The sequence below is a fragment of the Capsicum annuum genome, chromosome 1 (assembly GCF_002878395.1).
Source record: "Capsicum annuum cultivar UCD-10X-F1 chromosome 1, UCD10Xv1.1, whole genome shotgun sequence".
In the NCBI taxonomy this organism is placed as follows: Eukaryota; Viridiplantae; Streptophyta; class Magnoliopsida; order Solanales; family Solanaceae; genus Capsicum; species Capsicum annuum.
The window spans coordinates 8,538,012-8,562,314 of record NC_061111.1 but is presented as its reverse complement, the minus strand read 5'-3'; the positions used below and the strand labels follow the sequence as shown (position 1 = coordinate 8,562,314).

Sequence of the window (24,303 nt, the reverse complement as noted above, 5' to 3'; positions counted from 1 at the left end):
ATCTAGGAGAAGAAAAACCCAATCGAATCCCCCTGTATAATTATGTTCCCTGTATATTTCTCCCTTTTCCCAGTCAACCCTTCGTTCGCCTCTCTCTCTCCCTCTCACAGATTTCTCTGCCCCGCAGCTTTCTGTGTGTGTGACGATGGAGTGGTGTGCGTGAATTGTTGTTATGAGGTGAGGAAGAGTGATGTATATTCACTGAAATGGAAAAAATGGGTAGCAGGTGAATTTGGTTGTTGTGTTTGATTGGAATTGTGAGTCGTGTGTGTGTTATTCTGTATGTATGTGTAGAAGAGAAAATGGAGATGATGATGTGGGTTTTTATATTGTTCTTGCTCCCTGAAAACCAAAAAAAAAAATTCCCTCTTTTGTGCGTATATATCCAAAATATGGAGAAGAAGATGGTGACAAAATGGGTCCTTTTTTTTGTTAGTTGTCCCCGTGGGTCCCCTTTTTTTTTGTTGTTAATGTATTATGTGAGGATAAAAATGTGAGTGGGTAGGGAGGTGGAAGCTTTTGATTGGGTAGGTTGTTAGGATAAGATAAATTAGTTAGAGGTATTGTTTTTGTTTATTTTTGTATTTTTGTGGGGAATAATTAAATGGGTGAGGGTACACGGTAGGATAAAGTAAAAATGGATAAAAATAATATGGGGGAGGGACAAAATTAGATGTCTACAGCTTTGACCATAAATTAAGTCATATTTGAAAAAATAGAATGTGAAATTAAGTTGAAAAAGTATTCAAAAATTAAAGTTATGGTTGGATATTCATTTCTTCTCAAAAAATACTATCCCCTTTTTTTAGTTTATTTGCCTTATTTTTCTTTTTAATCTGTTTAAAAAAGATTATTTTGGAGTTACCTTTCAAAAATAACCTCTTTACCTCTTAGAGCTAGTGTTATTTGTTACGGCTTGCCTATATTTTATCCTTTTTAGACTCACATGTTGTGAGATTTCACTAGGTATGTTATTGTTGTGGTGCATTTCCCAAAAATATTTCTTTCATTTTTTGACAACTCCTTAATTTTAATTTTCTACATAATATATTTAAGAATTTAAGATTAAAAAGGTATTTTAGTAAAAAAAAATTCCGACAGTTTAAAGCTTAATTACAGAAAATTTGATATTTTTATAATTACTGAAATCTCAATTTTGGATCTCTCGAGATACATAATTAGCTCTCGATACATCTAACAAAGATACATTTTTTCATGTAAAGATACATAATTAGCTCCCGATATATTTTTTTCAATTTAGGTTTGTCAAAATACGTAATTAGCTCTCCGATACATTCAATGAAGATATATAATTAGTTGAAAAATTTATAATTATTTTGTAAGGGTGGAGATTTGTGTAAATATTATAAGTTAAAGGTGTATATTTATGTTATTTTTTAAAAAATAAACTGTATTTTTATATTATTTCAAGTTTGGAGTATAACAAAACAAGTTCATTTTTAAGAAAAAAGACACTTTTTTTATTTTCAAAAAAGATCTTTGTGCAAACAGGCCCTTATATAGTGGCCCCTGAAAGTCCATACAGCCACGAAGCATCATAACGACTATTCAGCTGACCACTCTTCTTCCTTGTCCCTCTTTCTCCTTAACTATTTATTTCTCCTCCATTAATATACTAATCTCAATCTCAATCTCAATTGTGTGTGCCGACCATTTCTTCCTCCCATACCCCCACCGCCCACCCCTCTATCCACCCCACCCCACCCCACCCCACCTCTCAATCTATATATATAGTCACAGTAATACAATTGTTCCACCATGTTTCACTTGCCACCGCTTTCTTGAAACTAGTTTTTCCTGTGTGTGAATCTCCAAGCTCGTCACACCACATACTCATCCCACCAAAGGCTCTGATACCAGTTGTTGGACTCAGCCAGCTCAATAAAAAAAAAAAAAGCATTAAGCTATGAGGAAAAACAGAGGATTTAAAATTGGTCGGAAGCTGGTGAGAGTATTCAGTTGGTTAATTCACCGCAGAAAAAATGGTAGTATGAGAAACAAGCGGTTAAATTGTGCGAGTAGAGCCATATCAAAGTTATGCAAATTGGGACGTTTGGTTAAGCATGGAGCAAAAGTACTCTGTTTCGGGAAGCCCAATTCGGGTTACATCCGGGTCGGACAAGAACCGGTTGACCCGAAGATGGTGGTCGTACCGAAGGGACACTTGGCTGTGTACGTGGGTGAGAAGGAAGATGACACGTGTAGAATTGTTGTGCCAGTGATATACTTTAATCACCCTCTATTTGCTGAATTGTTGAGGGAAGCAGAAATGGTTTATGGGTATAATCATTCGGGTGGGATCCAAATACCATGTCGGATATCCGAATTCGAGAACGTTAAATCAAGAATCGCCGCCACGGGTGGTGGTGGGAGCTGCCGTGGAGAGCTGAGGTGGAGGCAGAATTAGTTGTTGGAGAAAATTGTAACGTGCAATGGCACAACCCTCCATCCATAATGTTGTGTTGGAGAGGTTTAGTTTATGTCAGTTTTTTTCTTTTCTTTTTACACTATATTTTAAAACGTTTGTTCGGTGCACTAAACTCACGTTACGTGCAAGATTGTGAACGTTATGGAGTCAGATGAGCTGTGGATGAGTCATTTGGAGAAAATTGTAACCTGCAATGGCACAACCCTCCATCCATGTTGTGTTGGGGAGGTTTAGTTTATGTTAGTTTTATTATTATTATAATTAAATTTGGGAAAGGTCAAAAAAGTATGCAGTAATCTCAAATGTTTGTGCTCTGTGGGTGAGAAGGTATCTTGTACAAATTTTTGTGAACCTTCTAGCTCAATTCTCAAATGAAATGCAGCATTTTATATTGAAATATCATTGGATGTTATATTTCTCTTCCCTCTTTTGAGTTCTCTTTCTTTTTATTGTATGCAATACCTAGAAACAGAAGTGAAATTCCCTACATTTTAAGCTACGACAATATTTCCTCTTAGTGGATTTGAAAAATGATATGAATGTATATTTAATCCCCAGGGTAAAACAGGAAAAAGATCTCTTCATATTCTAAAGCAAATAAGTAAAATGAAAATCTATTTTTCCGATGATGGATGTAGTAGTTTAGATTGATTTGATTGTTTTGTCATTGTTCGAGTTCAAGTACCTTCTCCATTTAACATTTTTTTAGAAGCTTAGTTTCTGTCTAAATATGCAACCTTATCAGCTTAAATATTTGTGCTACAGTTTCATTTAGCCTCTCTTCGTGATAGTGCTCAGATCGTGCGGAGTTGAGGGTTTTGATTGCAGTAGATAGAAAAATTCGGCAACTATGGCTCGGTTAAAGGATCGATTGGATCCCTAATTAGAATCTATTCCAGCATTTGAAAATTAGTCAATTCACGAAATACATATTTTTAAAGGATATTAATCTTTTGGATTGGGTTGGGTTTAGGTAGGTCTCCTTTAACGTTTCTTCTTTTTTCTTCTATTATATTTGTTCAAGTTGATTCAACAGTGCTCATCATCTTTGTCAGAAATGGCTGCAGAGGACTATTTACTCAGTTCCACTCATTGTCACAAATGAATGGTATAAAATTTAGCTGTCATTTCCCCACCTTTGGAGCCTCTTGTTTTGATTTCTCGAGTCATTCAAACGCACGTATAATTTAAATAAATCAATAACCTTTTTTCCATAGTACAAGATGATCAGAAATGACACACCTCTTTTGCCATTTTTTTCACGGTACTATTTTGGTATCGGTTACAGAAACTACATGAATTTGAAAAAGTAATGCTGCATATTGAAAAGTATGTATCATCATATTACAAAGTAATATCACATGGTAGGGAAGGAATTAACATGGACGTCCACTTCTACAGCATATAAATAAAGAATCTTTCTTAGAAATGAATATCAGACCAAATCCCAACAAATCAGATATTCAGAAGTTGTTTTCACTACTAATTTAGGACTTTGGAATCTTCTGTTAGTTGATCCTACATCATTTTGTTGTTTAAAATTATCAACAATTAGCACATTTGATGTTGCCTTTGGCTAATCTTAGAGGCCACCCAACCAACGTGTGTTCTCCAAAATTGTTATAGTACGAAAATCAACCACGAGTATGGTGAGTTAGCACACCTACGTTGATATTAAGGTGAATATGCAATCTTATAAAACTAGCTAAAACTAAAAGAAACTACATTTACTAGGATGCTAATAATACCCATTAAAGATAAAATGAGAGAAGATCGTATGAAAAATAATTTTATTATGTATTGTCTCAGCCTACATATGAATCAGTATGTAGGTGCAAAATTATATATAATGATTGAAGGTGTTAAATCATCATCATGAGGAGATAGAGCTAAAATTATCTGGAAAATAGTCGTGTGAAAAGACCTACAACTTCATGGAATCAATGAAGACATAATTCAAAAAGAGCTCGATATGAAAAATAAATAAATCAATACATGTAACAATTCAAATTTTAATTTCTTGCTTAGCCACAGAAATGTCTTTTCTTTTCAATTAAGGTGGATAATTTTTATCATTTTTCATAATAAATCATTCATGAGCCTGAGCAAAGGCTCTCATAGTACTTATAGTAATTTGGTTGGTCAAGTTTTTGAAAGGTCAAACGTGTTTTTTTATCTAAAAAAGAAAGAATATTCTTAAAGGTTCTCACAAACTAAAAAATATATTTTTTTCAAAAAAATATTATTTCCAAAAAAAAACTTTAAAACACTTGTCCGAACATAAATTCATGTTTAAAAGTGTTTTTAAAATTTAATTAGCCAAGCATAAATACCTTTCATAATAAACTGATTTTAAAAATTTGACCAAACAAAAGCATAATTAACTCAAAAATAGTATTTTGAATGACTTAAAAATTTGAATCACTATTCAGAAGTCAGCATGCACCAAGTCCGTTGACAAAATAAATAGGAGTAATCAAGTGTAACAGTATCCCACTGCTGCATTTCGAGTACATAAAATCTGTATTTTTACAACATTACTTTAACACAAGTTCAAGAATAAATTAAGAACACTTGTAAAGTTATCCAACACCTTCAACACAAGATCAAAATAATCTTTCAAAGAAGTGTGCTTTGAGTTTCTTGAAAAAAATAGATGAAACAGAAAAAAGTCAAGTCCTCCAAATTTACAGAGTGTCCTTAAGGAAATAATTCTCCTTAAGTACTCGAGGTTGCGGAATTTTCTTCCCAAGATAAAATGGAGCGGTACCTCAAACTTTCTGGTTTTCTTCGAACTCACTCAACAAGAGATGATCACACAGAGTTTTTAGAAGCAAGAGAATATTTTTTCTTATGCAGAAATTTTTCATCCTAAACGTGTGAAAAAAATGCAGGTTTATATAGTCATAAAGTGCTCCTTTCGAAAGGTGACAATGGTTCATCCGAAAAGGTGTATCCTTTGGATAGTCATGTCTGTTCATTCGAAATATTGTGTCTTTTTTCTGAACAGAAACAACTATCCGAACAGTCACTTCATTTCCAAAACAATGTGCCTTTTCCTCATAGGGTTGTGTCCCTTGTTTACAACATAATTTAATTCATGGAAAATAAATTTCAACCACAAATAAAAATATGAAGAAATAATAATTTTTTATTAATAAACGATGTGGGTACAAATCTGTTCCTCCTTGATTCTTCTTTTTCTCCTTAATTCGAGGATCGTCAGTGACATATTTCTCGAATGTAGGAAGAAGATTTGGATATGAAATTCGAGAGTCGTTAGTGGCGTATTTCTCGAACGTAAAAATATTTGAATTTGATCTCCTTAATTCTTCTTTTTCTCCTTAATTCGAGGGTCGTCAGTGGCGTGTTTCTCGAAAGAAGATTTGAATATGAAATTTGAGGGTCATTAATGACGTATTTCTCGAACATAGAAATATTTGAATTTAATCTCCGTGAAAGGAGAGTTTGTCTTCATCTTGAAGATGAAAAAAGATATTTGCCCCTGTAATTTAAGGTTTAGGTAGAGTAACCACCAAGCTATATTTAAAGAAGGTTTAGATAGAGTAACCACCAAGCTATGGTTTAGGTAACCACCAAGCTATATTTAGAGATAAAGTAACCCAAGCACTCTTAACAATTCCCTCGCACTAATTGAACCCAACACCCACTTCCCACTTTATTAAACACGAAAGTTCTTTGAGACCCCAAAAGAAAGATCAGTTTAGAACAAGTCAGAGAGGACTTTGTACAAATTTGGAAAAAAAAAAATGCAACCATTGAATTTCATAAATTTGATTGTTCGATTGTTTAAAGTCGATAAGAAAATCCTTTAAATTCCTTTCCACATTGGTTAAATTTGACTTGGACCAGAGGAATTGACATACACAACGATCAGAACATTATTATATGACAATCATCGAAGACTAATATACATGCACAACTCAAAAGGAAGAGCATATAGTGACCTGATATTACACTTTTATCTTACAAGCATATTGTTTACTGATTCTGTAGCTAAGCAATTCTTGTTCAGTATTGTATGCTACAACAAGAGTACCCGGGTCGTCATCAAGCGCTAAAGCCTCGGTTTGCAGCGCTATATTCCTCTATAATATGCCCATTGCAAGCAGCCATAAAAGCTTCCTCCATAGCATCTCTTGAGACTCCATTGTTGCAAATGTTCGCAAATGCTCTCATGTGTTTCATACCATATTGTGTCAGCGAACCACAATGTTCCTCGAAAAGGCGAACCTGGTGTAAGAACAAACAAACAATGTCAAAAGTTAGGAATTCATGAAAATAGTAAATTTTGACAACTATTTACTACACTCAGGGCAGATTCTTGGATTACCGTTGATTTTAGGCATTCCCAATCATCGACAAGAGGTAGACCGGGTTTACGGACAGAGTTGAGAATGGAGGAACCCTTTGTTGGACCGAAAAGAAAGACTCCAACTGCATCTATGCTCCCGTCAAGGTGTTGCCTATGCAGCATCGTCTCAGTAATCTCTTTTCGAAGCTTGGCCTTCTCGAATGAATTGTCGTCTAACCTCTTATACTGTATGTATAGACAAAGAGAACATGTAAAAAGACCAAGGCAAAGAAAATCAAAAATGATTTTACCACAAAGCATTACTATGAAGCGGGTGCTTGTAGTGTTCCAATTTCTGGGGTTGGGGGGTTTCAAATTCAAACAATATTTCACAGGTGGTTCCCAGCATTCAAATTCCAGTTCAAGCTTCTATTAGTTCTCAACAGTAGGACGCGGAATTTGTGAGCTGTCAAACAAAAGAATGCTTTCACTTCAAGAACAGTCATCGGATCAATGTAACTGAAGTCGATAGACAGACTTCTACCACTCCCATCTATATTCTATATGACCAGCTTAGTATTTCTACTCGAATGAATTCCCATTCCTCTCCGTATCACCAGTGTTTCCTTCTGGTGATTCATCAATTGCATCTCTTAGACCCATCTCCACTCGAAATGTGTAAGAAAATTACTCAATTATTATACACACACAAACAAACAAAAGTGATTATGTTATGAAACTCTAGCTCAAACTTACTCTTTCCCACAAGAAGAGAAGATCAGCATCCCTCTGGTTGACCACCTCCAATCTTGCAAAATCAATCTTGTTAGCAGGAAGATTCACGGTGGCAGGGTCAAATCCTTGGTACAAATAAACTTTCTCGGGCTTAATTTCTTTACTTCCGTATTCCATAACATGAGACCCAGCATCATAGTTGTTGAAGTTGGAAGTTCTTTCTTTCACCTGCCACAACAATACAGCATTCAATGATAAGATGACGACTCAAGCTATGTTGCTCAGACTCTTCAATAATGCGACCAGATGCGTCCATGTATCCTCCAAAAATAGCATTTTTGGAGGATCTGAGACAAGTGAGGCGACATATTTGAACCTTACGAGCAACATGGCACACGAGAATATATTAGAGGTGCCAAATGAACAACTTAGTTCATCACCTTCTCGTACTGCTGCTTTATTGTTTCCTTCTTCAGGTTATGAGACTCGCTGGAACCAAGTTAAACATTGAGTAATCATCAGTAAACCAGGGCCGAAACTAAAAAGGAAATCAAATTTATTTTTAAAAATATTTATGTACTTCCTGAGAAGTTCAGTTTCTTAACTTTTTAGATGCAAAATTATGTAGTAGTCCTTCTAATTGTTAGTTCTTTCGAACTTACACGGATAAATTAAAACAACTGACTTACAACCAACAGCTTATTATTTTCTAGTATCACGTGGACAAATTGGTTTCACAAATATAGTTTCCAAATGTTACTACTTATCAATCAAATAATTGTTTACTTTGCATTACCTGTCTTCCATCCATGCAACACTATACAAGTCTCCCAAACATGTGTGATATTCTGATGGAGGTGGAGGATCCATTCCTGGGCAATACGTCCCCCAACTGCTTTCTTCAGCATTTGATGCTGTTGTCACATAAACGTTCAAGTCTTTAGGCATTATACCCTCAAAGACACTACCTGCCTCACAAGCTTCAATGTAGAAGACCTGCATAAAGCCGAACAAACCGAAAACTAAATCATTCTGAGAGAGAATGGAAAAATCTCGAGTGGATTTATGTAAAAAATATATTGCACTTTTTTACCATCTCTTTGTAGGTCCCAGCGGCATGTTTCTTTTTCAAGACCTCAATCAAATCCTTGCCATAAAGGTAAGGCATGTTGGGCATCCCTGAAACAAAGATGAACTCGCAGTATCAAAATGTGTTCCAATCGATTGCTAATAGCTGCGATTCAAAGATGATTTTTCTTTGTCAAATTGTATAAGTCAGATACAAGCTGGATTACAGACTCACCGAGCACCCCTGGACCTCCATGATCGGAGTAATACAGAAATATTCTGTCATTTGGTTTACTATTGACGACCTTTCCGGATCCACCTTTCACAGCACTTCTATCACCAAGAAGCACGGCATACAAGTTTGCAGCAGTGACATGCTCACCGGTGTAATCCTACCATAATCATCTTACCAAATGTGAGCTTACTGCTTACTAAAAGAAGGGAGAAATGCACTCTTTACAATTAATCAATTCCACAATACTGCAGAAGTACCCAAAACTGAGCTAAATATTTTTCTAAAACAGCTCACCTATCTTGTGTTTCCACATTTCAATCTGCTCCTATCACCAAGATAAGGTTCGTAGATGTATCAGCCTTTGATCAAGAAACTAAAACCATGGACGAAGCACATCCCACCAATTCGAGTTGGTATGAGTTTTAAAAATTCTCTATTCTTTCTAGACTGGTACCGATTTAGAATCTTATTACTATGTAAAATTTGCTTTCATATAAGAAAAGGCACTAGTTTCCTTCTATGTTTGCAAAGCATACTCCCAAATAAATGTTTCGTACCATTTCCAAGTTCAGGGTATGGATTGCCTAAGCAGTTGGCATCCTCTGCATCTACTAGTAGAGATATGTTTATTCGAGGTTCAATATTTTGCTAAAGAAATCTCAAAGGAATTAGAGTCGCCGCATTTTTCAATGGACAAAATGACGATATGTTCTGACTGTCAATTTAACATTTGGAACATTGGTTAAAGAGAGCATGTGCACTATGACAGAAGGATAAGGAGGAAATATTCAACAGTAAAGATGGCCATGTATATATATATAAAGAGGACTGCCCGGTGCACTAAAGCAAGAGACTGCTTCCACAACTTGAACCCGTGACCTCCTGATCAATGGAGGAAACTTTACCTGTTACTCCAAGGCTTCCCTTCTAAAGATGGCTATATGGCTATATAACAGATGCATCATCAGGGCTATGCAAGAACTTTTTCTTTCTTTTCTTATTAGTTGTCTGCTCAACATAACAACCTCCCTACCTTCTTTGTTTTCCTTCTTACTTTAGTTCCTATTCTCTGTTTTCATGTTGTTCAGTTTTGTAACTTGAATCAACTCAATAGGAAGCGTCTCTATCTTCTTCAGTAAACATTGCTTCATTATACACAATACAACAATAAGATATTAACATTTAGTTATTACCTTAGGCACACCGGCATAGACATCACTACCGTTCGGATGATTGATTATGACTCCGGGTCTCGGATTCAACTCACTCTTGGCGATGTCGTCGTACATTAATACTACTATGTTCTCATCTTTCAACCCTCCTCTTTTCAAGATTTGGTAAGCATGACATACATCTGCCTGCATTCACCCCATATGGCTTCAAAACCAATTAGCAAGAGTAGAACCAAGAAAAATAGCTAAATGCCAAAACTCGATCATTAATGCCAGTTGCATCATCTCTACCAGAGGAAATACATACCAATTCCCAATTTGCATAAACACAAGTAGAGTTGGTTATTTATCATCAATTCACGTGTTTTCACTTCTACAAGTACGGCAGTTATACCGTAAAACAAACCGTTATTAAGTACTTACCGCCTCCTAATTTAACTGGCGCTTTTAGCTTACAGAGTTTTACAGCATACTCGGCCTAACCAATTGAACATCAATTTGTGCTTGTCCTAATTTTCAAGCACTTATTTTCAAGAAGTGCTCTCAGAGACAGCAGTAGATTTTGCACTGCTGACCCTACTCACCTTACTAGTTAAAATTTCTATTTTCCTTCTAAAAGGTTTACTCAGAACACCATAAAAATCACTTTTGACTTACCAAAAAAGTGGCCTAAAGGCTACTTATTAATTTGATTTAACATCCAAAGTAGAACTCGATTAAACCAATTCAATCTTTTCTAGATACTTAACCCAATTCTCTTCCAATCAAAATGAGTGAAACATCCTTTCTAAAATGAAGTTGAAAATAGACTCAGTTTAAACAAGGGAAAGCGAAAATTGCCACACACTTTTGGTTTGAAGTTGTAATTTTTCTCAAGAATTCCCACTGAGGGGATTGAAACAACAACATACCCAATGTAATCCTACATACTCACCCAGTGTAATCCACTAGTGATAGTGACGGAGCAAAGATTTTTCACTAAGGAACTCAAAATATGAAAAAGTAAACACACCAGAGCGAATTTCAATATTACTATATACACATAAAAAAGAACTTTAAGAACGTAATTTTCTGCCCAAGGGGACCCTACCTGGCTCCGCGAGTGTAATCTCACAAGTAGTGTCCAGAGACACCTATTATATATTTCTTTTTCTTTAGTTTTATTTTCTTTAGCTCCGCATTAAAATATGCATGTGAAGGGTATTCAACTATATTCATGATTAGAAATATATATATATACCTGATGTCGATAATTTCCATAACCACTTGAACCAGCCACAAGAACCGCCCACCGCACTCCACCATGACCACCGTCCTCCTCCGCCTCCTCATCTTCACGATCGACCGGAGATCTTATCAACGGGTCCCACAACCTGCGGTGGGCCCTACCTATCCTTGTACCAATTTTTGGTTCAAAAGAAATAGCCCCCACTATAACCAACAACATCAACATAACACATACTGCAAAATTAAACCCACCCATGATATATAACAAGAAACTCAAATCTTTGATTGAAAAATGAGTGAAAATAACAAGAGGAGCTGAGAATTTGTGCTGTGAGATTGAATTTTTGAGTGGTATTATGTTTGTTATAATATGTAGTTGGCTCTGTGTGTGGAGAGACTGTAGACATGCAGAAGGAGAGAGTGACACCTATCAAGTGCTGTGGGTCCAAAAGGTTGTGTTTTGTACCAGGTGGCTGTTTATGTTGTCTTTGTACGACTCTCGAGGAAGAGTTGAAAATGCTTAGCTTGGTGGTAGTAATTTTCACATCGGAGCTGACGCCCTCACATGAATGAGAAAAATAGTTTTTTTATATAAAAATAGCAATACAGTGTAGTGTATTGAAGCTTTTGCTACGTGTAAAATTAAATAAAGAGTTCGACTTTTAAGAATCGATAAATTTATTTTGTATTTATGTCATAGACTGTTATCAAAACTCAAACCGTGACCACCAACTATATATATAAAAATTAATTTTTAGATATATTAACTAATATCTTGTAGCAGCCTATTGTCAATGTTGGTAGAAGTACTTGTGCAACATTAATAGCAATTAAGATGATATATCTCTAAAATTGTAAATTAGTACTCATAGTGATTCCAACATAGTAACTTTTGAAATTGTGGCATGAGGTATAACGTAACTTGGAAAAATTATTTTGAATTAGGTATAATCAACAAAAGATTGTGTGAAGATATTTTCTCATTTTAACAGGTGTATTGTGGGATTCATTAATTATTTTTACCCTTTTACAATTCAATTTTTAATTATAATTTTAATCGAGATCGGACTTTTTTATTCTCTCATCACCCCAACATAATGTCCATGCTCCTCTCGTGCAGTCAGTCTGTCATGCGACTCATAAGAGATTCCAGGATAGAAGCACGCACATTGTGTTTGCCTGTTTCTTAATTCTGTTGTTGAGTACTTTCTTTTTCAATGATTATTGTTCCTTTTTATCGAATTTTTAGGTCAGTTTCCGCAAGAAATTAAACAGTTCAACTATCGTGCTCTTCTAATCATATTGCATCTATATCACGAGCGAATAAGATAATAAACACATCAAACATCAAAAAAGTTTGCAGAAATTAATTATATTTCATGATCTAGAAATTTCGATTAGCTAATCTGATATTAATTGATCCATAGAAGATGCAGGTCGATATTAGACTAAGCTCTACGATTAAATAGAGCAATGTTAAACTCCAATTTTCTATAATTTAGGACGTAACTATTATTGTTATTATTAATACATAAAAGAAGCCAAAATGGAGCTATTGGGTGCACAACTTTCTTGCCTAGATCTCCATGAAATCATGTATAGCAAGCAAACATTACTGATTTCATAGCTATGAACAGGGGCGGAGCTACAATGCTTTATAGGGGTTCGACCGAACCCACTAATTTTTGCGTAGATTCTATATTTGTAACTAAAATATCTCAAAAACTTATATAATTATATATATACGAACCCACATACGAACGCAAGTTGTTGGTTAAGTGGTACGCGTATCACATGTGAAAGCCTCATGTCCCTGAGATGGGGTCCCAACCCTACTAAACGCAAGCATTTTTGCCTTTTTACTCTTTAATGTTTAAACACCATGTTACCAACTTCACATTTTTTCTAACTATTTTTATTTGCTTTTTCAAAATTTGTACAGTTTTTTTTTTTTTAAAAAAAAAACATAAACTAGTAATTAAAGAAAGAAAAAAAAATGTGTTTACCCAAAAAAAAATCTTTGGATTTCTTCAAACAACGAACTTACAGTCGTGTCACGATCCGATTTCTCAATTCGTGATGGCGCCTACCTTATCCCACCAGTAGGCAAGCCACACCATAGCCCGGAATGATAGGTAATGGGCTAATAGACAGAGGCAAAATAAAAGATCGCGTATGATAATAACAACCACAATAATAAGTGAAAACTAAGAAGAGAACGTATGTATTATATAAAAACGAGAGGAGGAAAAAGGACCAACTAAACAACTGAATCCCTCCCAAGACCTGATAAGGTCAGTACTAGAGCCACTACTAACAGGTACCTGGAGTACTAGACAAAAATCTAAAATGTACACAAGTATCTCGAGTGAAAAAGACTAACTAGAGTAGATTGAGGAGGATCAGCCTCGGATGACAGTAAGCTCACCCCGCTCTAAACCAGCACTGAAAGGTAGGAACCACGTCAACGCCGACTGCTAGTACCTGGATCTGCATCAGGAAAAAGATGCAGAAGTGTAGTATGAGTATCAAAAACAACAGGTACTCAGTAGGCATCATCGGCCGACTGAGCTTAATACAAAAAAGGTGTAACTACAATGCAAGGACGTAATCTGAGTTATTAGTAAATAAGGATGAAAAGGTAAACAACTACTAAGCTATGCAACGGCTATAAAGTAATAAACTTGTGCGATACAAAAAAATAATACAGTAATAACAATTAAATCAACCATAACCTAACTGAACCCCCATAAGCCCTCTAGGCACACTAAAGAAGACAATTAACCCAACCATACCCCATAAGTCGGTGGAACACACAAGTGATGAAAGTAAACATAAATAATCAGATGCCGGACTCGAATCGAAACTCAGAGTAACCCCAACTATTATCAGATGCCGGACTCGAACCGGAGCTCATAGTAACAATAATAGTCAATTGCCAGACTCGACCTGGTACTCATAGTAATCATGATAATCAATTGTCGGACTCGAACTGGAACTTATAGTAACCATAACCCACTGATAATATTAAAATTCATTCCATATTATAATAATGTCAACGTCTAAATAATCATCCACCAATTTTAATGAAAAAGGGCTAAATTAAAGATTTTGCAATTAAATTTTATGTCCCAAAGTGATAGGTGCTATATTATATCGAAAGGTAAAATATCAAAATCTACTACAACGGGATTCCAATCCGAATAAATAGGACAGTTTATACATATCAAATAATATGTATCTACAAGCACTTATCCAAAGCTAACATAATAGTTAACATTTTCGGTAAGTAAGCTCAATCAAAAAAATAGGGTAAACCTAGTCTACCTGGACGACAAAGCTAGAATATCTTTACGTGAAGCCTCCAAATAGTATCCCGCTAGAACTCGAATTTGAATAACATCAAAAAAATTATTTTCCACAACACCTTTTAACTTAAAAGAAATTTTGTAAGGCTAAACAAGAAATTTAAGTAATTTAAAAGAAACAGACGAAGGACCAGATATGGAAAAAAAATAGAAACCCAATGGCAAGGGGATGACAGATGCAATATTTTCAAGGAACTGAGAAATATGTTAGTGGTTGGAAAGTTTTTTTTTTCTTTTGCATTCTTTATAGTAAAAAAAAAAAAGACTAAGGATATATATATGTATATATAAGAGAAAGTAAAGCACTTTCCAAATGGTCAATTCATGGACATATCTATGCCTGCCATGCTTCTTTCCACACATGTACGATTGAATTACTTTTTTTACATTGCGTACATAATTGGGTATTGCATAAATTCATGGTAAAAATAATTATAATACTTTGAATATATCATAATTAATAGAAAATTATTTTTAACAAAACCTATATTATATAATAATAATATTTTAATATTTTAAATTTACTATCTCCGCATAAAATATTAATAAATCACAAAAAAAATTATTATAAAATAATATAAATATATCATGACTTAAAGAATTTTATCAATATCGAAAATATTCTATAAGGGTACTAAATTATATTTCTACCAAATGTCAAATTAAATTAAATAATCTATGATACATTTAGTTAGTACTAAAATTATATGAAAATACAGAAAAATAACCGTAAGAGTCATTACAACTCGTTGTCATTATTATTGACTCATTAAATTTGAAATTTAAGATCTATAAATTTTAATTTCTGGCTTCGTCTCTGTCTATGAATATCTCCACATTTAAAGTGAGTAGCCAATGTTGCTCATGTTTGATGCAAGTTCTAGAGGCATGTAATCATAATATTTGTACTTGATGCACACAATTGGAAAAACCGTCTGTCATGCCGCCATCATTTTCAAAACACCAGGTGATTTAATGGTGTACTTCCAAGTTAACAAAGAAAGTTTCTAAGCCTTAAATTTCACATGCAGAGTCGTTTTATGCGAGGTATAAAAAATAAATAGTTTTAAAATCAAATAAAGAATTATTTTATCTTATATTTGGTATGAACTATTAATTAATATTAAAATTATTTATTCTACTATTTACATCATAATGATAAAATAAGTTATTCCATATATATGGTGGAATAATTAATCTCAAAATTAATTATTCGGAAATAACTTTTTCCCTACCAATCAACCCTTTAACACATATACTTCCTCCGTCCCAATTATATATAAAATAATAATTTGATTTTACGTTTCTTATTTTTATTTTAATTTAGTATGTTTTTATAACCACAAAAGTCTCGTAACACGTTCAAAAACAATAGTTTTAAAAGTATTTTGTTATTTTTAGAATTTCAAGTACAATTAAAATCTCATGTAAATTGCAAGAAAAAGGTATTTATTGACTAATCAACACTTTTTTCTTAACCAATATCCATAGAAGAGTGATGAAATAGTAAATGTTCATCCATACTTCAGGTGAAAACTCCGTATACTCTCATGTTCAGGCCTTAAGAATGAAGTTCAACTCGAGTCGTGAGAGTATAGGCATTTTAGGTGGAAAGCACAAACATCTTATTATGAGCTTTCAATGATGCAAATCAAAATTAGTTGAACCTTTAAGTCTCGAGCATCATAAGAATTTTTAAAAGATGTATTTGTTCAAAGAAGTAAGGATAAAAGCAATGTAACAGTGTACACAAGTTGATGAGTTAGTTATTGAGCTAAGATAAGTTAATAGAGTAGCATTAGAAACTATATAAATAAGGGACCTGAGGTACATTGTAGTAGTAGTTATCATATTTGTTGAGTAAAAAATATCTCTGCCTCACTCTCTTCTCTCTGAGTTTGTATCATGCTCTAAGCAAAGCATTCATCATTTATGAAAGCTTAACATGGTATCAGAGCCTGCAGTTATTATTTAGAGTCTCTGTTTCTTCTGCAATTAAATTTCCTTGTTTTCGGTGCACGAAGAGAGCTTGTGAGGGAGATACTACATCAATCTAGAAACAGTTAAGGATTACGATTGTTTCAAGTATAGTGTTTGTTCGTTTGGTATTTGTCTATTGCTTCCACATTCATCAATGGCAACTACAGCTACAAACACATCTAGCTTGGGAAATAGAGATGAAACAGTTATTGATTCTCATCATCCATTGCATTTTCATGCATGTGATACTCCAAGTAGCTCTCTCGTTTTAATTCAACTAGCTGGATCTGAGAATTATGCTTTGTGGAGTCGATCTATGAAAATAGGGTTGTTAGGTAAAAGAAAGTTAGGTTTTGTGAATGGTCAGAGCTCAAAAGACAAGTTTGATTCCTCCTTACATGATCTCTGGGAAAAATGTAATGCTATTGTTATTTCCTGGATAATGATTTTTGTGAGTCGTGAATTACTTAGTGGGATTGTCTATGCTAGTAATGCCCAACAGGTTTGGGCATACCTTAAGGAAAGGTTTGATAAGGTGGATGGATCTAGAATTTTCTATTTACACAAGGAAATAGCCACTTTGACACAAGGAATAGCTTCTGTAGCACAATATTTTTCTCGATTAAAAGAGTTGTGGATGGAGTATGACTCACTTATGCCATGTCCTAGATGCAACTATATAGAATCCAAAATTTATGCAGCTCACTCTGACTATTAAAGGTTGATGCAGTTTTTGGCAGGGTTAAATGACTCCTACAATCAGTGTAGAAGTCAAATAACGATGTTTGACCCACCTCCTAGTATGAACAAGGCTTATTCACTAGTCATGGCCGAAGAAAGCCAAAGAATTCTGGGTAAGTCTAATGTTGTTAGAACATCTGGTTCTACTAGTTCTGGAGATCAGAATGATGCTATGGACTTTTTTAGTGCTAAAGGTAAATCTCCACAGGATAATCATGGCTCTCAACCCTATTCTAAGTTTTAAAAGAGTACCAATGGCCTACACTGTGATTATTACAACTGGGATGGTCATACTAGTGCTACTTGTTACAAATTACATGGATATCCACCTGATTGGAAAGCCAAGAGGAAGACTAGTCCAGGTCCTATTTTAGGTAACAATGGTCATGATAGGGGGTATGGCTACTAAAATCAAGGATTTAGAGCCAATCATAATTAGTTCTTCAGACCTCAGCATAGCCAACAAAGACCAACCTCTGGAATTCTTAATGTCGATAACCCTTCTAAGACTCTTCATGTTTTCATGACTAATATATCATCTCCACAGTGTATGTAATAACAACCACTCTACTACTATCCTTACATGCAACAATACTCTCCTTCTCCACAACCTCAATTCTCTCCTGAATAATACCAAAAACTCTTACACTTGGTTGATACAGGAAAAGAGAAGGTTGACAATGACACCAACATGACAGCTACAGGTATGGTTACATATTTCAATGCTACTTTTGCTCGTGAAAAGTGGATTACAGACACTGGAACAACTAAGCACATGGTTAGTAAGTTGAGTTTATTAACTAAACATAACAAATTGCTTTCTCATCAAGATGGACAAGTTCACTTACCCACTGGTACTTTAGCTAAAGTCTACAATATAGGATTTTCCAGCATTTTTGGGGGTTTTGAGATCACTGGTGTGCTACATATACTAGAATTTAAGTACAACCTATTATTTGTGTCAAGGTTGACAAAGGAGTTAAAGTGTTGTGCCTTATTTTATCCTGAATTATGTATATTGTAGGATATCTCCAGTGAGTAAGTGAAGGAGATTGACAAGTTGGAGAATGATCTCTATGTAGTAGCTGCAGACTATTTCTTTAAGAATGTGTCTGATAAATCATTTGAGTGTTGCACTATTTGTCCTTTGGCTAAATAATCTAGAAAGCCTTTTCCTCTCAGTACAATTGTTATTGATACTTGCTTTCATATACTATATACTAATTTTTGGGGTCCATACAAAGTACCTACTCATGATGGTAAGAGGTTCTTTCTTACCTTAGTTGATGATTACTCTAGGTATACCTAGTCGATGTTGTTAAACTCTAAGGCAGAATTTATCGTAGCTCTTAAAAATTCTTTGTGATGATTCAAAATATATTTAGAGCTAATGTTAAGATTTTAAGAACTGACAATGGTTGTGAATTCTTCAATTCTCAAGTAAATAATTTGCTTCAGTCTTTTGGGTATATTACATCAGAGTTCTTGTGTCTATACTCCTCAACAGAATAGAGTGGTGGAGAGAAAGCATAGACACATGCTTGATACAGCTAGAGCTCTGAGATTTTAGTCCCATATACCCTTAAAATTCTGGGGTGAGTGTGTCATCACTAGTGTGTATCTTATCAATAGACTATCCTCCTCTATTCTTAAAGGTAAAAAACCTTGAGTGTCTCTATAATGCCACACCTTATTTAGATTATCTAAAAGTATTTGGTTGTCTTGCCTTTGCTACAGAGGTTAGACATATGGATAAGTTTGCTTCTAGAGCTCTCCCTGTTGTGTTTCTTGGTTATTCTCTTCTCCAAAAGGGCTATAAGTTATTTTCTCTTCACACTAAGGAATTCTTAGTCAATAGAGATGTCACCTTTAAAGAGCATGTTTTTCCTTTTCAACACCTGACTAATTCTCTTTTCTTATTTTCTACTATTTATTTCACTGAGCACTCTAATGAGTCTGCTGCTCCTTTGGTCATACCATTTGCTTCTGATGGTTCCTCTTCTTCCCACATCTCTTTACCTGTAGACACCAATGACTCCATGTCTCTTGAGTCACTTTTTTTAGCTCCTCCTATTATAGACAGAAGAATCTCCACCAGACAGTCCAGGCCTCTTGTCTGGCTTAGAGATTATCACATTGGCAACACCAAGTCTAATTTTGTTTGCCTGTATCCCTTGTCTAAACACCTTAGTTATGCAAATTTATCACATGTTCATAGTATGGATTTGGCTGCTTATTCTTCTATCAGTGAGCCCTCTTCTTTTGAAGAGACTTCTCATAATCCTAAATGGATTGAAGATATGAAATCTGATGTGGCTGCTCTTGAAGAAAATAATACTTGGTCCATTATTGATCTGCCCCTGGTAAACATCCTATTGGTTGTAAATAGGTGTTCAAGGTCAAATATTTAGTATCAGGTGTTATTGAAAGATACAAGGCAAGGCTTGTTGTTAAGGGCTTTAGTCAGAAGAAAGGGTCGGATTACTCTGAAACTTTCTCCCCTGTGGCAAAGATAGTTACTGTCAGGTTTATTATTATCGTTGCTGCTTTCAAGAGCTGTCATATGTTCTAAATGGATGTCCACACTGCTTTCTTACATGGTGATCTGGTTGAGGATGTTTACATGGTTATCCCTGCGGGTTTTTGCAGACAGAGGGAGGCTGGTAAGGTCTGCAAACTACACAAATCTCTATATAAACTTAAGCAAGTCCAAAGACAGTGGAATCTCAAGCTTACGATAACTCCACTTGAACTAGGATTTATCCAAAGTCATTATGACTACTCTTTGTACACTAAGAGAGACAAGTAAGAGATTATTATAGTATTGGTGTATGTGGATGATCTCCTTATCACTGGAAGCAGTCTTGATAAAATAAATCAGACAAAAAATAATTTGTAACTCAAGTTCAAAATAAAGGATTTAGGCAATCTCAAGTTCTTTCTTGGTATTGAGTTTATTAGGACCAAGGAGGGGTATGTTATGAGCCAGCACAACTATGCACTAGAGTTGATAACTGAGTTAGGATTGAGTGGTGCAAAGCCAGTGTACACATCACTTGATCCAAACTTAAGGTTGACCTCAATAGAATATGTTGCTCATGTTGAAGGTTTAAATTTAACATTAGATGATAAACCACTAAAAGATATTGGGAAATATCAGAGGTTAGTAGGAAGACTACTGTATTTGACTATGACAATAATAGATATTTCATTCGCTGCACAAGTCTTGAGTCAATAAATGCACGCACCAAAGGAGTCTCACATGGAAGCTGCAATTAGGGTGGTTAAATATATCAAGTTAGCCCCTGGACTTGCATTGTTCATGTCATCTCAAGGAACAAATGTGTTAACTGCATTCTGTGATTCAGATTAGAGAACTTGTCTACAGACTAGAAGATCAGTGACATGCTATTTAATCAAGTTTGGAAATGTTATTGTGTCCTGGAAATCCAAGAAGCAAGAAACTGTGGCACAAAGTTCAACTGAAGCAGAATTTAGGAGCGTGACTTCAGCTGTTGCAGAAGTCACGTAGCTCATTGGAATATATAAAGAGTTAGGAAAGAATATACAACAACCAATAAGTTTTTTTTTGTGATAGCAAAGCTGCAATACAAATTGCATCAAATTCAATTTTTTATGAGAGAACAAAACACTTTGATATTGATTGCTATTTTGTTAAAGAAAAACTGTTGAAAGGGGTGATCAAGACTCATCATGTATCTATAAATGAGCAACTGGCAGACTTACTTACTAAAAGCTTGGGAAGGACTCAACATTCATATCTCTTATCCAAGCTCGTTGTGAAAGACATATTTCACCCACAAGCTTGGAGAGGGGTGTTCAAAAAAGTAAGGACAAAAGCAATGTAACAGTGTACAGGTGTCATAGTTAGTTAGAGGTATGCAACAAGTAGTTAGTTACAGAGTTAGTGGTACACTAGTTAGCCAGTTGTATTACACAAGTTGATGAGTTAGTTATTGAGCTAAGATAAGTTAATGGAGTAGCATTAGAAACTATACAAATAAGGGACCTGAGTTACATTGTACTAGTAGTTATCATCTTTGTTGAGTAAAAAATATCTCTGCCTCACTCTCTTCTCTCAGAATTTGTATCATGCTCTAAGCTAAGTATTCACCATTGATGAAAGCTTAACAGTGTCCATGATCTAATATTTATTTGTCTCTATTTTTAAAAGCCCTGTAAATATAAATTTACCAACTAATACTTTTTCTGTTCATTCTTCATATATTTCTATTTTGCTTTCTTTTGTGAATTCTTTTGAGATGTTGGCCTTAACACAAAATTCTGTCTTCAACTTATATAACTAATAGTACTAGTAACTTATCAAATGGGAACCTCCTAAACCTGGTCACATAAAGTTGAACACTGATGAATCAGCCTCAGCAAACTCAAGAGCAGGTGCACTTCGAGGGAGTTTCAGAGACCATACTAAGAACGGGTGTTGGGTTACTACCAGCACACACCCCATAATACTTCCACCATGGCTGAACTTCTTGCTTTAAAAGGAAGACTGATTATTGCTAGAACTAATAACATCAAACCTCTTATTATTGAATCAGACTCAGCTGTCATTATTCATATGTTAACTAATAATCATTCCTTTTACCATAATATCGTTATTGAATGCAGGACATTGCTGGCGAAGATGGAGACAACTCTCCCAATCCAAATCTATAGGAAGCAAAATGTACTAGCGAACCTAATGACGAAGGAAGGAATCAAGACAATATTCATGGAGACTCCTATAATTTTATCCACCATGCCCCCATTTGTATTTGAAAGTGTTGTAGTTGATAGCTCTGAAACGCTCTTTATAAGTACTACTAAAAACTCAGTTATTAACTTATCGAATTGAAATGTGACCTCGAACAACATGTGTTTTGGCTCCTACTTTTGATAGGAGCTCAAACCCCTACCCCTTTGATGCTATGGAATTACTTCAGGTTCACCAAAAAGAAAAGAACATTATCAAATTGACGGCTTTAGGGAACTTACATATGAGTGTAAAAAGAACATCAACTATATTCACTTTGAAGAGTATGATTTCTCCGTATAGAACTTATAATGTCTAAATCTCTTTTGAACAATGAAAATTTTTGTAGCAACAAAATCGAAAATAAAATCTGAAAAAAATTAATGAACAATTAAACAACAAATATAATTTTTGCAGTTTCACTGAAATTTGTGAATAATTTAATGAGATAGATAAAGTTAATAGTCCAAAATCTTACTAGTATATTAAAATTTGTCAACAATTGAATAACCCAAATAAATTTTATCATTTCATTAGAACTTGCAAATAATTTAACGAAATATATAACATCAAAATACTTCAAAATCACATCATCAAAATTTATGAACAATTGAACAATACAGAAATGTTAAGCCATTCAAAAAAAAATGTGAACAATTTATACCGCAAAATTTCACATACCTTTACTTATCCCAATCATAAATAATTTTTACCAAAATTATGATTAGTCCAATATAGATTGTGAATTATATATATTATTTGAGTTTTCCAGCCGATTTTGACAGCCGCATTAAAGTTCAACTAAATTCATACCTTCGGATAAAACACTCTCTAACAAATACGATTTCATATCATACCTACGGAGTAGAGCTGTCAGCATGGGTCAGGCCCATTGGGTCAGTCCGGCCCAATCTGTAATTTAATAGGGTTGGGCTACAATTTTGCAGCTCATTAAGAATAGGGCTTTTTAGCCTTGCCCGTTGGCCCGTGGTTTTGAGCAATATGGGCTGGACTGGCCCGTGGGCCAAATAAAAAATGATTAAAAAATAGAATAGAGTACTAAGAATAAAAAAAGGAGTCCAAACTCATATTTGGACCATCATAGATATTTAACTATTAAATATGTTTATAAAATATATAAGAGTTAAATATGTTTGATGAAGATGATGTGGCGATGTTGAATAAGCCATAAGTGTCTTGATAGTTTTTTTTTTTTAGTTCATTTTTACTTTTAATAGACTAAATATTGACATTTTTTTCTGTTTTATTGTGATCAATTAAAACAAATTAGGTTAATCTATTCATAAATAATTCATTCGTATTTTTTTTTAAATGACCAAATACAATAAAATAATCAATTCAAGTGAAAGTAATTAAGAATTTTCATCAACAAATTTAAGAATATATAAAATATATTTATATCCATTAATTATATTTATCAAAATATATTTTCTCTATTCAATCAATTATGGTTAAATAAACTTATTTAGCTCGTGTTTGTGATATTTTTGTTTGAATTTTAGAAGAATAACAATCATAATAATTAGTTTGTTGTTAATTATTTTATCAATTGAAGACATATAAATTATTTTCTCAACATTTAGTTATATGTTAGTAGGTAATTAGTAGTTGATTGATTTTGATAATTTTTAAAAGTTGAGGGTATAAAATTATATTTTTTTTAAAAAATCAAAAGTCTAATTTTTTTTTTTTAAAAAAGACATGGTCAAACATAACTCCAACTCCAACTTCATCTTCAACTCCATCCAACTCTGAAAAAAAGTACTAATTTTTATGGCCAAACGAATACTAAATTTTTTCATTTCATAAAACTTGCAAATAATTTAACGAAATATATAACATGAAAATAGTTCAAAATCATATCATCAAAATTTATGAACAATTGAACAATACAAACAAGTTAAGCCATTCAGAAAAATACGTGAGCAATTTATACCACAAATTATAAGTAATTTGTACCAAAATTATGATTAGTCTAATATAGATTGTGAATAGTTTTTTCTGTTTTTGGGGGGAAAGGGAAGGGGTTTTAGTTGATTTTGATAGTCGCATTAATATTTGATGAAATTCATATATTAGGGCAAAACACTCTTTAATAAAGACAACTTCATATCATATTTGAGGAAATTCGATAGTGATTAAAGCTTAATTAAAGTTTACTTAATATGTATAATGAAATTTCAGATACCTTATATCCCAATGATAAGTAATTTGTATC

The 24,303-nt window shown here is 34.1% G+C and overlaps 2 protein-coding genes across 2 annotated transcripts; one reads left to right on the top strand and one right to left on the bottom strand.

Moving 5' to 3' along the window:
- Positions 1 to 1,516: 1,516 nt before the first annotated feature.
- Positions 1,517 to 2,872, top strand: LOC107852624 (auxin-responsive protein SAUR36). Its single transcript, XM_016697655.2, has one exon. The coding sequence runs from the start codon at positions 1,928 to 1,930 to the stop codon at positions 2,426 to 2,428; it is 501 nt and encodes a 166-aa protein (XP_016553141.1). The 5' UTR covers positions 1,517 to 1,927; the 3' UTR covers positions 2,429 to 2,872.
- A 3,455-nt stretch (positions 2,873 to 6,327) lies between these two features.
- Positions 6,328 to 11,744, bottom strand: LOC107867292 (vacuolar-processing enzyme beta-isozyme). The gene is made up of 9 exons (XM_016713461.2): positions 11,215 to 11,744; positions 9,996 to 10,160; positions 8,803 to 8,959; positions 8,593 to 8,678; positions 8,296 to 8,495; positions 7,940 to 7,988; positions 7,521 to 7,727; positions 6,804 to 7,010; positions 6,328 to 6,703 (listed from the first exon to the last, which is right to left on the bottom strand). Exons 1-9 carry the CDS (start codon positions 11,455 to 11,457, stop codon positions 6,521 to 6,523), a joined length of 1,497 nt encoding a protein of 498 aa, XP_016568947.1. The 5' UTR covers positions 11,458 to 11,744; the 3' UTR covers positions 6,328 to 6,520.
- Between the last annotated feature and the right edge of the window lie 12,559 nt (positions 11,745 to 24,303).